At 39.8% G+C, this 14,679-nt stretch overlaps 1 protein-coding gene across 1 annotated transcript in view; it reads left to right on the plus strand.

Annotated features, from left to right (window-relative positions):
- Positions 1-3,861: 3,861 nt before the first annotated feature.
- The window catches only part of ARNTL (aryl hydrocarbon receptor nuclear translocator like), a 42,500-nt gene continuing 31,682 nt past the window's right edge, over positions 3,862-14,679 (plus strand). Inside the window, exons 1-6 of the mRNA XM_026651241.1 lie at positions 3,862-4,584; positions 4,963-5,004; positions 6,904-7,061; positions 10,524-10,603; positions 11,825-11,917; positions 13,126-13,243. Of these exons, the coding sequence (XP_026507026.1) occupies positions 4,553-4,584; positions 4,963-5,004; positions 6,904-7,061; positions 10,524-10,603; positions 11,825-11,917; positions 13,126-13,243 (523 nt within the window). The 5' untranslated portion in view covers positions 3,862-4,552. The remainder of the gene's footprint in view (positions 4,585-4,962; positions 5,005-6,903; positions 7,062-10,523; positions 10,604-11,824; positions 11,918-13,125; positions 13,244-14,679) is intronic.

Raw genomic sequence — 14,679 nt, forward strand, 5'->3', positions numbered from 1 at the left:
CCAAGCTTCCCTCCTCCCCTGCTTCTTCCCCCAGCGTGGCGCTTTCCGGCCCCTCCGCCCCTCCTCCTTTCACCGGCAGGCAGCGTGCCATTCAGAATCGGCTCACGTGCCGTGTTTGGCACGCGTGCCGTAGGTTGCCGACCCCTGAGATAATCCATATTCTGCAGTAAGCACCTCAAGACCAACCCAAAGGCTTTAAATCACTGTGTAAAAGAGTAAAAATCAGAATAATTTACAGCAAGCTCTTATCAATTATTTAACACAATTATTTCCATTTGGAGTATAGCCCGTTTTCACATAAGTCTGTACAAATTCTGTCATCCTAGGTCCTGAGTCTGATGTTGGAATGTTCCATTTTCTCTGGACAATTTTTTAATCCATATTGAGCATGTCAGTTATGAAGTAAATAAAGATTCTTTGAGAAGGATCCGCAAGGACAGTTTCTACTTTAGGGAAATCCAAATTCAAAATTCTAGTAGTCTTTGGAGACTCTGGACATATGTACTGTATACATTTTCACCTGCAATATTCATTTGGCCAGCCTTTTTGGAATAAGATCACTGTTCTAATTTAAATTAATCTTAGCAGATTTAGCTGGAGCATTCTTTATTTTATCAACTTCTGCTACCTCAAGAAAGCATTTTTCCATATTTATCTTTCTGAATGGGTAGCACTGCTGAATTCCTTCTTTCCTCCAGAAAGAAAAGTCTGCTCTTGGATATGTCCTCACATTAATCTCAAGGGTAGTATTTGTACTTAAGAGTTAAATAAGTGATAAAACACACTGGTTCCTTAAAGCCTAAGTTTAATAATCTTTCACAGTTCTCTTCTCCTAACCATAAGACACACCATAACCAGGAGGGAGTTGCTCCCTTTGGAAGTAGATTATAAACAATTTTGTCACTTTAGATTATGAAAATTATTTGCTTTTCCAGACTACGGAATTGCATGTCAGTGCTTATGAATGTGGAAAAACTGGAAATTAAGACAAACAATAGCAATTGTCAGAATGTAGTCTAGTAAGCACTAATGCTCTTTGTACATTGAGTAATAATTTTTTCTTTATCTTTCCAGGCTTGATGGATTTTCTTTTGAGTAAGTATAAACAATAATCTCTCTCTCATCCCCTCCTTCACAGAATATCTGTAACAAAGTTTTTATTTCTGATTGAGACTCTGATGACCTCAACAAACTACTCAAGTTCTGCTCTTTTTTGATGGTACTGGAATGTCTTCTAATGTACAGTTTGGAGTACGCTACTCCTCATGCTATAAATATGCTTATTAGATGAGCAATGATTGGTGAGGTAGTGCTTCAACTATCTCCCTTGCTGGCAGCGGGGGAGTGTTAGAGACCCAGGTTGTAGACCCACTGAAACTGAGGACCCGAACCCCTGGATTTTTACACTTAGGCATGCTCCTCTCCAGGGCGCCACTGGGCCTGGCTTGTTGGGACGATCCCAGTAAAAATTTTCCACTAGCTCAGGGGCATGGACGTGGGCCACGGGCTCCCAGGATCATCCCTGGGGATGGTAACCTTTCCAGGCTATGAAATATTGGAGGCAACTTCTCTACAGACAGGAGGCAAGGATTTTGTGCGCGATATATTCTTCATGCCTCTGAATCTTGACTGATGGGTTGTTGAGACTGATCCAGGAAGGGATTCTCTATGCAGGGCTTGAGAATTGATGCCTGGGACACTTGATGGATGCAGAGGGACTGGGGAAGTTGCAGCTTATATGCGACTCTGCTGTCCCCTATTTGCAGGTTTGGAAAAGACTGAGGAACTAATTGTCTAACTTTTGAGAAGGCCTGATCATCCTGACGTGATTTGCGATGAGCCAGACCTTCTGGCTCACAACAAACGCCAAACAGTCTTGGTGTTACCAGCCCACAAACCGCTTGTAGGCTTTTTTAGCCTCAGCCAGGTGCCTGCGGAGTTCATCTTGGATATGGTGAATTCACTGTACCCAGTCGACGGCCACCAGCTTTGGGAAGTCTGTGGGTAACACAGGGTGGATATGGGGATGATATCCATAATTTGAAAAGAAGGGGCTCTGCCTAGTGGAGACATGATCGGCACCATTGTAGGAGAACTTGATGTATAATAACGGGGAAACCCAGTTGTCCCAATGGAAGTTAATAAAACACACAAGTATTGTTCCAATACTTGACTTGACCCTCTCCAACTGCCCATGGGTCTGGGAGTCATATGCAGTGGGGGTGGATGCATGAACATCTATTAGGTGGATTGTCTCCTGTCAGAAGTGAGACACAAATTTTGGCTCTCGGTCAGGGATGAGTTGGTCTGGGAGCAAATGATGTGTGTCACCAGCAGCTGGGCTATTGTTTTGGCAAAAGGTTGACAGTCACAGGAAATGAAATGGGCCATTTTAGTTAGTCAGCCTACAATTATAGGAACTACGGTGTGGCCCTCAGAGTGGATTGTTGCACTTTGGTCATTCCCTTCCTAGGTGGAGTCTTCCAGAAGGGTCGTCTTGAGCAACTGTCTGAAGGAGGATTATCAGGTGTAGGTGGGTTGCGGTGTTAACAAAATTACAGGGCTTCAGGAGATGGGGTGGTTCCGAGTTGGGCTCCTCATTTCCTTGGTAATATTCCCCTTTACTTAAGAAGGTGTCTGCTTTCCCATTGCTGGTTCCTGGACGGTATGAAATGGTGACCTTAAATCAGGAGAAGAATAGTGCTCACTGGAACTGTCTTTGGCTCAGGGCCCAAGCCTTCTGGAGATACTCATGTTTTTCTGGTTGGGGAATACCTGTACTGGATGTCAAGCCTCTCCAGATAGTGTCGCTACTTTTTGAAAGTGGATTTAATGATGCGTAGTTCTGTGTTCAGTATTTCGTAGTTCCGAAATCCAGCGGGTGTAAGCTTGCATCAATAATGTGCACATGGGTTGTGACGAAGTGGGAATGTTCTTAATGTTTCCTCTGAATACTGTAGGGGTGCCTCAGTTTCCCCTATGCATTTCTTAGGTATCTAGGTGGGGGGATCAGGGTGTACAATTGTTGCAGAGCCCAAGAAGGCCCCTGTGATACTGTCTGGACAGAGAATGGCTGGCACTCTGTCTCCTGGCAACTAATGGCCTGGGCCCCTCCTCTGCAAAGATGCCAACTGAAGGTGTTGGAGAACAAAGCGATCAGGTGAGTTCCTGGCCCGGGAAAGAGACAAAGGCCAGAGAGGAGGGGCTGGCGAGTGTCAGTTTGGGGCTGGTTGGGGACGTGGAGTGAGTGCAGACGTGAGTGTCTGGCTCACTGCCCCCCAAAATGGACCCGGCTGAGGGGTCCTGTTCTCTGTACCTACAAGCTCTGTTTTAGACCGTGTTCCTGTCATCTAATAAACTTCTGTTTTACTGGCTGACCCGGCAGCAGCATACATTCTGCTTGGTTGCTTGGACACCCCACCCTGGTCACTTCCGGGCTTACGTAAAGGGCATGAGCCATTTGGGCATTCTGATAGGACTTCCTGTGGCGGTCTGACCTTCCTAGATTGGTGAGGTGGTGTTTCATCTGTCTTTCTTTGTGGAGATGAGGGAGTGTCAGACCGCAGGGTCCCCACCATCCCAGGTTCTAGACCCACTGAAACTGAGAACCTGCACCCTCAGATCTTTACAGGTAGACTCCTAGATTAGAATCCACTGGTAGGAGCTCCCTAGCGTCAATGTATTGAAGTCCTCTATGAATATTATCTCCCAGATGAATTTCAAAGCGAACCCTATTTTGAGAGGTACTTCCAGATTCCCATTGGAACAGATATAGTAAAGAATTTAAAATGAAGAAAATGAATTGTGGTGCTCTGAAATAAGAGATCAAGAACAAATCTTTAAATAAATGGGGTGGGGGAGGGAGTATAAAGAGAGAATTTTTCTCTTTCATTGATCTGCACCTGCAGACTCCATGCAAGAATGTGAACACCAAGAGTCAAAAAGGAATCTTAAACAGAATGAGAAGTCTAAATAACTTAGTTATGTTCAGTTTAGAAGTGACCTGAAGTAAAGATTAAACCGAACATGAAGAACTTTTGAAGCTGAAGACTTTGAAGTTTGAAGATGTGGAACTTAGAGTGACTATTTGTAGAGTCCATAATGAATCTGCTACTGTGAATCTTTTGTTTCTGTTTTGCCAATGCAAGTTGACTGTTAATGGATTAAAAGTATTTCTGCTTAGAAGAAAAACTTAAAAGGACGTATCAGTAGATTAAAGGACATTTTAATAACACTGATGCCTTCTCTGAATTGAAGCCTGTTTTACTGCCTGGTACGATTACTTGAACATCTTGGTTTATTCCATTGATGTGGTCCCCTCATACTATTTCACAGAAACATTTTTATGTTCTCTTTGAATAAATTGATGCATTATTTTTTGTACTAAAGGGTTTAAAGACAAAAGAAACATTTCATTATGATTTTTTGCGATAACTATGTCGGACTTTCCTTTAAGAAGCATGAATAAATGCTTATTTCATAAACAAGTTGACATTCGCTAATTTCACTGTATTTCTGACATGCTGTTTGTTTTTATTTTTGTAGAGAAGGTATGGATACAGATAAAGATGACCAACACGGAAGGTACTGTTACATTATTACTAAAATGTGCATTCCAAGAGATTTAATTAGAGACCAGATCCTTGTGGGTGAACTCTTTCATTTGTGTGGCATATCACTGAAGTCACAGGGGCTGGGCTCCATGTGAGTCTGAGAATTTGCAGGATCAGGGAGGGCTTAATGTTAAAGCTAGAATAGAAAGTAACATGAAACTTACTGTGAAAATCTACTGTAAATAAAAATCCTTTCTAAACTCAGTTTAACTCAGTCTGACCCCCCAAAATATTGTTGTAACTAAAGACCAACAGCTACTTAGTGTATACAAAAGGAATTATTAGAAAATTATGTAGAAAATAATGGCAATAAACCTGTGACTTTGTACTTTAACTTCCTCCTCATCAGGTTGGAATATACGGACCAACAAGGCAGAATAAAAAATGCAAGGTAAACTATTTTATTTCTTAACTAACTTACTGAAAAAAGATGATATTCTAGTTTTCCTGTCATGTTAGGGACCTTGTGCACCGGTGCCTGAGTCTCACAGTAAAAGCTTATGTTTGGGTTTTTTTCTCTTTGGCTTTTCCATCCGTTTTCAGTTTTAAAGATTTGTTCTTTTATGAACTGCATGCAATTTTATTAAAATACTAATATGGTATATTTTTTTATTGGAAATGTGTAGTTAAAAAGCAGTTCCCATTAACATTGAATAGAAATAGCATGGCTAACTCCCTTTAAACGGAACCAAAAGCATTGCATGCTATAAGTGTTATAGCATTACCAGGCTGTAAAGTGCTACAGTACATGTAGCACAATTGGAGGATTGGGCCAAAAGAAATCTGATGAGGTTCAACAAGGACAAGTGCAGAGTCCTGCACTTACGAAAGAAGAATCCCATGCAGCGCTCCAGGCTGGGGACCGACTGGCTAAGCAGCAAATCTGCAGAAAAGGACCTGGGGATTACAGTGGATGAGAAGCTGGATATGAGTCAGCAGTGAGCCCTTGTTGCCAAGAAGGCTAACGGCATATTGGGCTGTATTAGTAGGAGCATTGCCAGCAGATCGAGGGAAGTAATTATTCCCCTCTATTCGACACTGGTGAGGCCACACCTGGAGTATTGCATCCAGTTTGGTCCCCCCACTATGGAAGGGATGTGGACAAATTGGAGAGAGTCCAGCGGAGGGCAACGAAAATGATTAGGGGGCTGGGGCACATGACTTATGAGGAGAGGCTGAGGGACCTGAGGTTATTTAGTCTGCAGAAGAGAAGAGTGAGGGGGGATTTGATAGCAGCCTTCAACTACTTGAAGCGGGGTTTGAAAAAGGATGGAGGTAGGCTGTTCTCAGTGGTGGCAGATGACAGAACAAGAAGCAATGGTCTCAAGTTGCAGTGGGGGAGGTCTAGGTTGAATATTAGGAAACACTATTTCACTAGGAGGGTGGTGAAGCACTGGAATGGGTTACCTAAGGAGGTGATGGAATCTCCATCCTTAGAGGTTTTTAAGGTCAGGCCTGACAAAGCCCTGGCTGGGATGATTTAGTTGGTGTTGGTCCTGCTTTGAGCAGGGGATTGAACTAGATGACCTCCTGAGGTTTCTTCCAACCCTAATATTCTATGATTCTATCATTCTGTGTAATATATTCAAAACAAACGAAAAAAGCCACTTTGAATTTGAACGTGCAATGTCAAAATGATGATATGATACTCCTCACAGTTTTTCTAAGCAATAGGAAAAGCCCAGTTTAGACCTGTTTTCCAAAATATTTTTAACAGTAATTTATAGGATGAAATAGGAAACTTATTTACATAAAGCACATACTTCAGTAAAGAATTTGAATATTATAGTGAATTATAATATTTACACTTTTTAATGCTATTCTTTGGCATGAATTGTTGTCTCATCCAGTTCTGTACACACTGGAACTTATGCATCTATGATCTTGAGCTTGATTTTTACATAATGCCCGTAGTACCTCAGTAGATGTGCTCAGATACCAAGGCAGCAGTATAAAAAACCTAAGATAGATAGATAGAATCTGCTTATCAGATAATTTCAGTATTTATTGTAAATAAGGCAGCATACAGTGCTGCCTGTGATATGAGTATCTGATGCTAAATTAGGGCCCCATCCTGCCACCTTTACTCCCGTGAATAACCCTTATTCACACAAGTAATTAACTTTTAATATTCACTTCAGTGGGACTACTTTTGTGTGTGTGGCCTTATGAATAAGGGGTGCAGGCTGGGCCTTGTAGTCTACTACTTTAAAATTAGTTTTTTTAAATTTTTTCTGACCATTTGAAACTTCATTAGGTAATTCAATCTTAAATTTTTGTTATTGCTTAGAGAGGCTCATAGCCAGATTGAAAAAAGACGTCGAGATAAAATGAACAGTTTTATTGATGAATTAGCATCTTTGGTACCAACGTGCAACGCTATGTCCCGAAAGCTAGATAAACTTACTGTCCTGAGAATGGCTGTTCAGCATATGAAAACATTACGAGGTGAGTTAAAAAAAATTCTTATCTTTGTTCTGCATTGAGCTATGAGGTGTGTTCTGGTCTAGATCTTACGAACTGAGAGCATGGTTCATATGTGTTAGCATGGAGAACACTGTACCTTCTGCAGAATCCCTTATTTATATTGGATTACTCATGCTCTTGTCAGACTTAATCTCTGTGAGGGATGATCGAGTAGTAGAATCCTGGCACAAATTGACTCTGCTTTGACAGCATTCATTTAAATCAGCTTTGAGACCAAAAGCAGTCTGAAATTGGCTTACTAATTAAAGGCAATGTAAGATTGCAGTTAAACAATGCGGAAGACAGGCAACATAAAGGCAAGTTTTCTACAGGAAAGGTAACTCACCCAGGTGCATAATGCATAGTGTAGGGAGGCAAAATCCACCCCCAAAACCCAGGATCAGTGTACAGAAGAGTATCATCTATAAGGATGCTTCTCAAAGCTGGTCCACTGCTTGTTCAGGGAAAGCCCCTGGGAGTCCGGGCTGGTTTGTTTACCTGCCGCGTCTGCAGGTTCGGCCGATCGCGGCTCCCACTGGCCGCGGTTCGCCGCTCCAGGCCAATGGGGGCCACGGGAAGGGCGGCCAGCATATCCCTCAGCCCGCACCGCTTCCCGCGGCCCCCATTGGCCTGGAGCGACGAACCGCAGCCAGTGGGAGCCGCGATCGGCCGAACCTGCGGATGCGGCAGGTAAAGAAACCAGTCCGGACTGCCAGGGGCTTTCCCTGAACAAGCGGCAGCTTGACTTTGAGAAGCACTGATCTATAAGCTTGTTTACTGCCATTTCCTGCTCTTTCATATCACAGAAATGGGCTGCTAGGGTCTCTGGATCCATTTAATCGTTGATCCAGTAGATCCTCACTCAGCCCAGCCCATTCTTGTTTATGCAGGCCGGCACAGAGACCCCTCTGTGACACATAGGCTGTGCCCTCCAGGACTTAATATGTTGCTGAAGATCTTATGCCAGCTTTCTGCACCTGGGTGAATTTCAGCTGTAATGTATATTTTATTATATATATTTAACCAGAAAAACAGGACTACAAAATGCTACAAGTATAAAATATTAAGGTTAAGGTTTCTGTAGGAGCATTACCTTTTGAATTTTGAGATTTGTGTGGTTAACTTTTTAACTATAGTTTTATCAAAACAAGTATTTAACATTTAACATCTCTGTTTTGTTAAAAAACAAAAACAAACAAAAAACACCAAAGACCAGGAGAGAGGGAGAAGAAAAAATAAATGCTAATTTTGTTACAGTTCTGTAAAATGGAAACCATATACAACTAACGAACTTTTCAGTGGAATAGGTTCCCCAAACCACCCCAATATAACTATCGAAGCTAATGTGTTTACCGAACAATATGGTCATGTAAAGAACTTCAAATAATAACGACTCACTAGAAATTTAGCACTATATGCACAAAAACAATTTATAGATGAATTTTTATTTTTAAAAATTAATTTGAAGACAGTTCCTCAGAGATGTCTATCTACATGATTAACTGTTTGAGTGATCCATGCACAAGATCTAGATAATTTTTTATCCGGAAAGTACATATTAATTCAATGCTGTGCTAACTCAGACAGCTGACCAGCTCTTTTGGCCAAACTTTCAAAGAAGTAGTAATTTAGTTGAGATGTATGGATATCTTTAACCCAAAAGAAAAATTTTGGAGATAATTAATGGCAGCTCAAAACAAGGTTACATAGAGACTTTCATAACAGAACCCTAACTATAGCATTCGCTGTCAATTTTTATTAATTTACAAGATTGGCCTGCTTTTCTCTGAGGACGGGGAGAAAAACAGTCTTTTGGCACTTTAAGTATTGTATATAAACAGTTAGTATGGGTTTTACTGCAGAGATGTTACAGCGTGAAATTAAATTAATGAAAAGATATATACACCTCTACCTCGATATAACGCGACCCGATATGACACGAATTCGGATATAACGTGGTAAAGCAGTGCTCCGGGGGGGCGGGGCTGTGCACTCCGGTGGATCAAAGCAAGTTCAATATAACGCGGTTTCACCTATAACGCAGTAAGATTTTTTGGCTCCCAAGGACAATGTTATATAGAGGTAGAGGTGTGTGTGTGTGTGTGTATATATATATAATGTAAGATAGCTATTTAAATATATATATATAAATAGCTGCAATCTAAATAAATATATATAGTGCCATAATTATGCACGTTACTTTCATAATTGTCAGGAGTTGAGGTGGGAAGGTGGCTCAGGGGAGGACCAGGAGGCATTCATTTTTTTTCTGTCTTGTGAATTATCAATTACATTTGTTGTCTCTCACCCTGTTAAAGAACCTAACTTCCTGTGCTACTTTTAATTGGTAAGGCTATAATCTTCCATCAGCAACCTCATTACCAATTTAACTCAATTTATTGCTTTTCAAAGGAGATAACATCAGAAGAATTACTCTAGAATTGGTACAACCTGGGTGGCATGACAGCATTGGAAGCTGCCTCACCTGTAGAAGTGAATGGTAGTTCATTCTCAATTCTTATGCAAATTCTTGGCCTCTGCTGAGACATGAACAGTAAGAATTGGATTGAGATCACCAATTCGTTTCACAAAGGCCCTGAGTAGCCATCAGATAATAATGACTTTCAGCCACTGTTGATTAGAGTCTACATTCAAGAAATTAATTTAAGATGGAAAACATCAGTCCCTTTAATAATGTCTCAGTTTTTGCTCTGTTGTGGAGAGCACACTTGGACAGGGCACAGCACAACATTCGGAAAACACGTTTGCGTGAAGATGAATATTCTTATTCCTTAAAGCAGCGGATCTCAAACTGTGGATCGGGACCCCAAAGTGGCTGGCTTAGACTTGCTGGGACCTGTGGCCAAAGCCCAAGCCCCACTACCCAGGGCCGAAGCTGAAGCCCGAGCCCAAGCCCAACTGCCTGGGGCCAAAGCCCAAGCCCAAGCCCAATGGCTTCAGCCCTGGGCAGCGGGGCTCATGTTACAGGCCCCCTTCCTGGAGCTGAAGCCCTTGGGTTTCAGCTTTGCCCCTTTCCTCCACCTCTCTGCCCCCCAGCCAACCCAACTGGAGCAGCCGGGCTCGGGCAAGCTCAGTCCCCACTTGGGGTTGTGTAGTAATTTTTGTTGTCAGAAGGGGGTCGCGGTGCACTGAAGTTTGAGAAACCCTGCCTTAAAGGGTTATTAACATTTGGAATTACTGCCTGTTCTTGTCTTCAGTGCGTACTTTCCAGCCAGTGTTCGTTCTTTCCTGGGTTCCCTTCAGCTGTGTTCCACTTGTGTAAAGGATACTTGCAATTAGAACACAGCTGGAAAAAAACATGAGGGAGCATCAAAAGGCATGGAAGAAAAAGTGTTTGTAAACAAGAGTATATTTATATATAATAGATGGATGTATATTAAGTTTATTTACATGGGGTAGTCACTCTTTTCTTTTTTCTTGAAGGTGCCACAAACCCATATACAGAAGCAAACTACAAACCTGCTTTTCTGTCAGATGATGAATTAAAACATCTTATTCTCAGGGTATGTTTCAACTTAAAAATGCTAAATTTAAAACTTTGGTTGTAAAAAATTTACGAATTTAATTCTGATGAAGGGAAAGACCCCAATAATTATGTCTTTAGCCAGACCCATGGTGCAACTTGAGATAGACAGTCTTGATTTTCAAAGACGATGAACTCCTTCAACTCCACTTTGAAGTCAGTGGAACTTGAGAGGATGCTCAACACCTGAAAATCAAGCCACAGTTATCAAGTTGGGCACCTAAAAATCAAGGGATCAAAAAATAAGTGGCCAGTTCAAACTATTTTCACATAAAAGCATTTTGACATAAAAGCACCCTACCATCTAGTCGTTAGGATTTTCAGTTGTTGGGTTAATTAAGTTAGAAGTAAATAAATGAACACCATTGTTTTCAGCTCATTTCTTATTGGCTCATGGCCTTTTTTACAACACCCACCCACCGATCATTTGATACAATTTTCAGTGTATAATCAGTTGATGCATAAAAGTCATAACTCAGATTGGTGAGGAAACAACATATAGGTGTATTTCAACTGATTGTAAAAATAAAATCTATATATTTTATCAACACTATAAAAACATAAGCTATAGCCTTTTTGTTCCAATACTTAAGCACAGACTTAAAAATTGATTTAATAGGCTTGCAGTGCTTCACAAATCTCATTTAAATGACCAAATAGAGTATATGCAGGATTGAGTTATTTAAACGGTTCTGTGATTTATATGAATTTACAAAGTTAGGGCCTGATCCCCACAAATGCTCATGTACATGAGGCCCCTTGAATTAAGTGGAACTACTCACATGCATAGAAATGTTTGCAAGATCCGGGCCATACTTAGTTTCCAAAAGAAGTCAAATGAATTTAAAATGAAATAAACATAGATCAAACACAAGAAGATTAGTTATTGATTTTTTTAATTTTAATTTAAGGAATTGCTTAGTGTACAACTATAATATTACATGAGAAGATGTGAGTTTTTACTATACTAAAATTCTTTAAATTCTTGTCATTATTAAGGAAAGTAGTGCCAAAAAAATCTAATTCCAAGTGCAAAAAGATTAAGCTTTTATCATAATTTCATACTTTGCTAATTCAATTATTTCTATAGATGTAACGATATTAATGTTAATATAGAAATCCTATTGTGTAACAAAGGTACCTAAATGCTTAAAAAATGTAATTGTCTTTTTAAAATAATACAAATATCTTTCCTTATTAGGCAGCAGATGGATTTCTCTTTGTTGTGGGCTGTGACAGAGGGAAGATATTGTTTGTTTCAGAATCAGTCTTCAAGATCCTCAACTACAGTCAGGTATTGTTCTGTACCTTTGGAACTAATAATGGACAGACCTCAGGAGATTGAAAGGTTTTGTTTGGATACACATCTAAACTTTGAAGTATTCATCTGAAATGTCTATGTTTGAGTCTAGAATTATTTCAAAAACATGCTAATTTGCAAGATTTACAAAAATTTCTGTTTTTTGCTGGATTGGAAAAAAACTTCTTTTGGTAATACTGCTTCTGGTTTCAGCTGCACCAGGAAGTGAAGAGGAATATCTACTCTATTTCACCACTCACAAAACTATTGTTTTTGTTTTGTTTCGCCTCTAAAAAGGCTTAGGATAACATTATCAAAAGTGCCTAAATGACTTAGGCTCCTAGGTAAATTTTGAAAGTGGTACCTAGGCTCTTATGTCAGTTGGACACTTTTGAAAATTTTACTCTTGTTCTGGAAAATGTTTCCATTTAGTTCCTGTTTTATGTAACTTGATTGCCTTTCCCTTCTTGTTAATTAAATAAAATCACATAAGGTTTGTACTGAGAGTCAACTTTTGCCATCAGGCAACAGGAACCCTCTATGTAAACAATGTTGCATTTAAATCAGTTTACCAACAAATCAAAATGCATTTGAGTTGATAGTAGCTGGATATGGGGGGAAATGCCAGTATTATATAAGTAGATGTTCACGGGAGCAGTGTAAGGGAGAATGATTTAAATATGGGTGAGATTTGACAAGATGAGGAATCTGAGCAAAGTAGAAATTACTCTTGTGCTACCATCTAACAGGACAAGCTATATTGAAAAATAATCAGCGTAATCATACCAAAGTCAGGTTTAATGTACACTTAACACAAGGCTTGACTTTTACCAACCCTTTTGTTATGATACTACCATTTCCTTAATTTTCTGTACCCTCTTCTCCATCATTAAAATTCTATGAACTTCAAAACTAAATTCAAAAAAATATTCTTTTGGCCAGCCTTTTATTCAGGGTACATATTCTAAAAGCTTTGGGAGACATGATTATGTTTTAGTTGTGATTTTACAATGAATATTTGATATATAATTGGGAATAAACCTTTTCAGGGGAAAATAGAGGCCCAAACTTTGACTGCAATAGACTGAACAGGCTGTCGTAGACTGACAAACTAAGTGACTCTTTAAAATTTATGCAATATTTCCCAAATTTTAACATATGTGTTTATTTTTAATTTCTGGTTTAATATTCCATATCTACAGAATGATCTGATTGGTCAGAGTTTGTTTGACTACCTTCATCCTAAGGATATTGCGAAAGTTAAGGAGCAGCTCTCTTCTTCTGATACTGCACCACGAGAAAGGCTCATAGATGCAAAAAGTGAGTATTTCTTTCCTTGAAAAGTTTGTGCATCTTAAACTTAATATATATTTTTATCATCTTTTTTTTTAATACCAGGTACATCAATTAAATGCTGGTTAATACTGTTCACTTCCATAGTGCCTTCCAATTAAGGATCTCAAAGTATTAATATTTTCAAGTACTAATGAATTAATTTGAACAAATGGATTAATGAATATTTTCCCCATTTTACAAATGGAGAGACTGAGTTACAGAGAGGTCAAGTGACTTGCACAAGGTCATACAAGAAGTCTTTTTAGTAGAGCCAGGAATAGAATTTAGATCTCCAGACTTCCTTTCCTGTTGTTTTAACTACAAGACCATTCTTCTGCAAGCATTGCAACAAAATGGAAAATGACTGCCTAGGAAGGAGTACTGTAGAAAGGGATCTTGAGGTCATAGTGGATCACAAGCTAAATATGAGTCAACTGTGTAACACTGTTGCAAAAAAAAAGCAAACATAATTCTGGGATGTATTAGCAGGAGTGTTGTAGGCAAGACACAAGAACTAATTCTTCCGCTCTACTCCATGCTGATTAGGCCTCAACTGGAGTATTGTGTCCAGTTCTGGGCACCACATTTCAGGAAAGATGTGGACAAATTGGAGAAAATCCAGAGAAGAGCAACAAAAATGATGAAAGGTCTAGAAAAACATGACCTATGAGGGAAGATTGAAAAAATTGGGTTTGTTTTGTCTGGAGAACAGAAGACTTAGAAGGGACATGATAACAGTTTTCAAGTACATAAAAGGTCATTACAAGGAGGAGGGAGAAAAATTGTTCTCCTTAACCTCTGAGGATAGGACAAGAAGCAATGGGCTTAAATTGCCGCAAGGGTGATTTAGATTGGACATTAGGAAAAACTTCCGAACTGTCAGGGTGGTTAAGCACTGGAATAAATTGCCTAGAGAGGTGGTAGAATCTCCGTCATTGGAGATTTGTAAGAGCAGGTTAGACAAACACCTGTGAGGGATGGTCTAGATAATACTTAGTCCTGCCATGAGTGCAGGAGACTGGACTAGATGACCTCTTGAGGTCCCTTCCAGTCCTACAATTCTATGATTCAGGTCATTATTAATCTTTGTGACAGACCTCTCAAAGGGTTTGGTGGGGATGTGGTGATTGGGAAACTGTTAGCATCAATCCTCATTAAAACAGATCTTGCAGTCAGTATGATCTTGATGATATTCAGCCTAAGATTTTCCTTTTCTTAATCTATTCACATTATCTGTTAGGTACAGGAGCCTTTAACCAACTTGTTCATGGTCTAAATGCCAGCTTAAAATGTAGCATCCAATAACTGCCCAGAAAAGGGAAGAAATGCATATTCAAGGAAATGAATTCATTGCCATTAAGGCCTTGTTTTTGCTAAGAAAAACAATGTGTTTTTACCACATGTTGGTAAACTTCAGTTAA

This window comes from Terrapene carolina, unplaced genomic scaffold (genome assembly GCF_002925995.2).
Source record: "Terrapene carolina triunguis isolate 2854851 unplaced genomic scaffold, T_m_triunguis-2.0 Scaffold96, whole genome shotgun sequence".
Classification (NCBI taxonomy): Eukaryota; Metazoa; Chordata; order Testudines; family Emydidae; genus Terrapene; species Terrapene triunguis.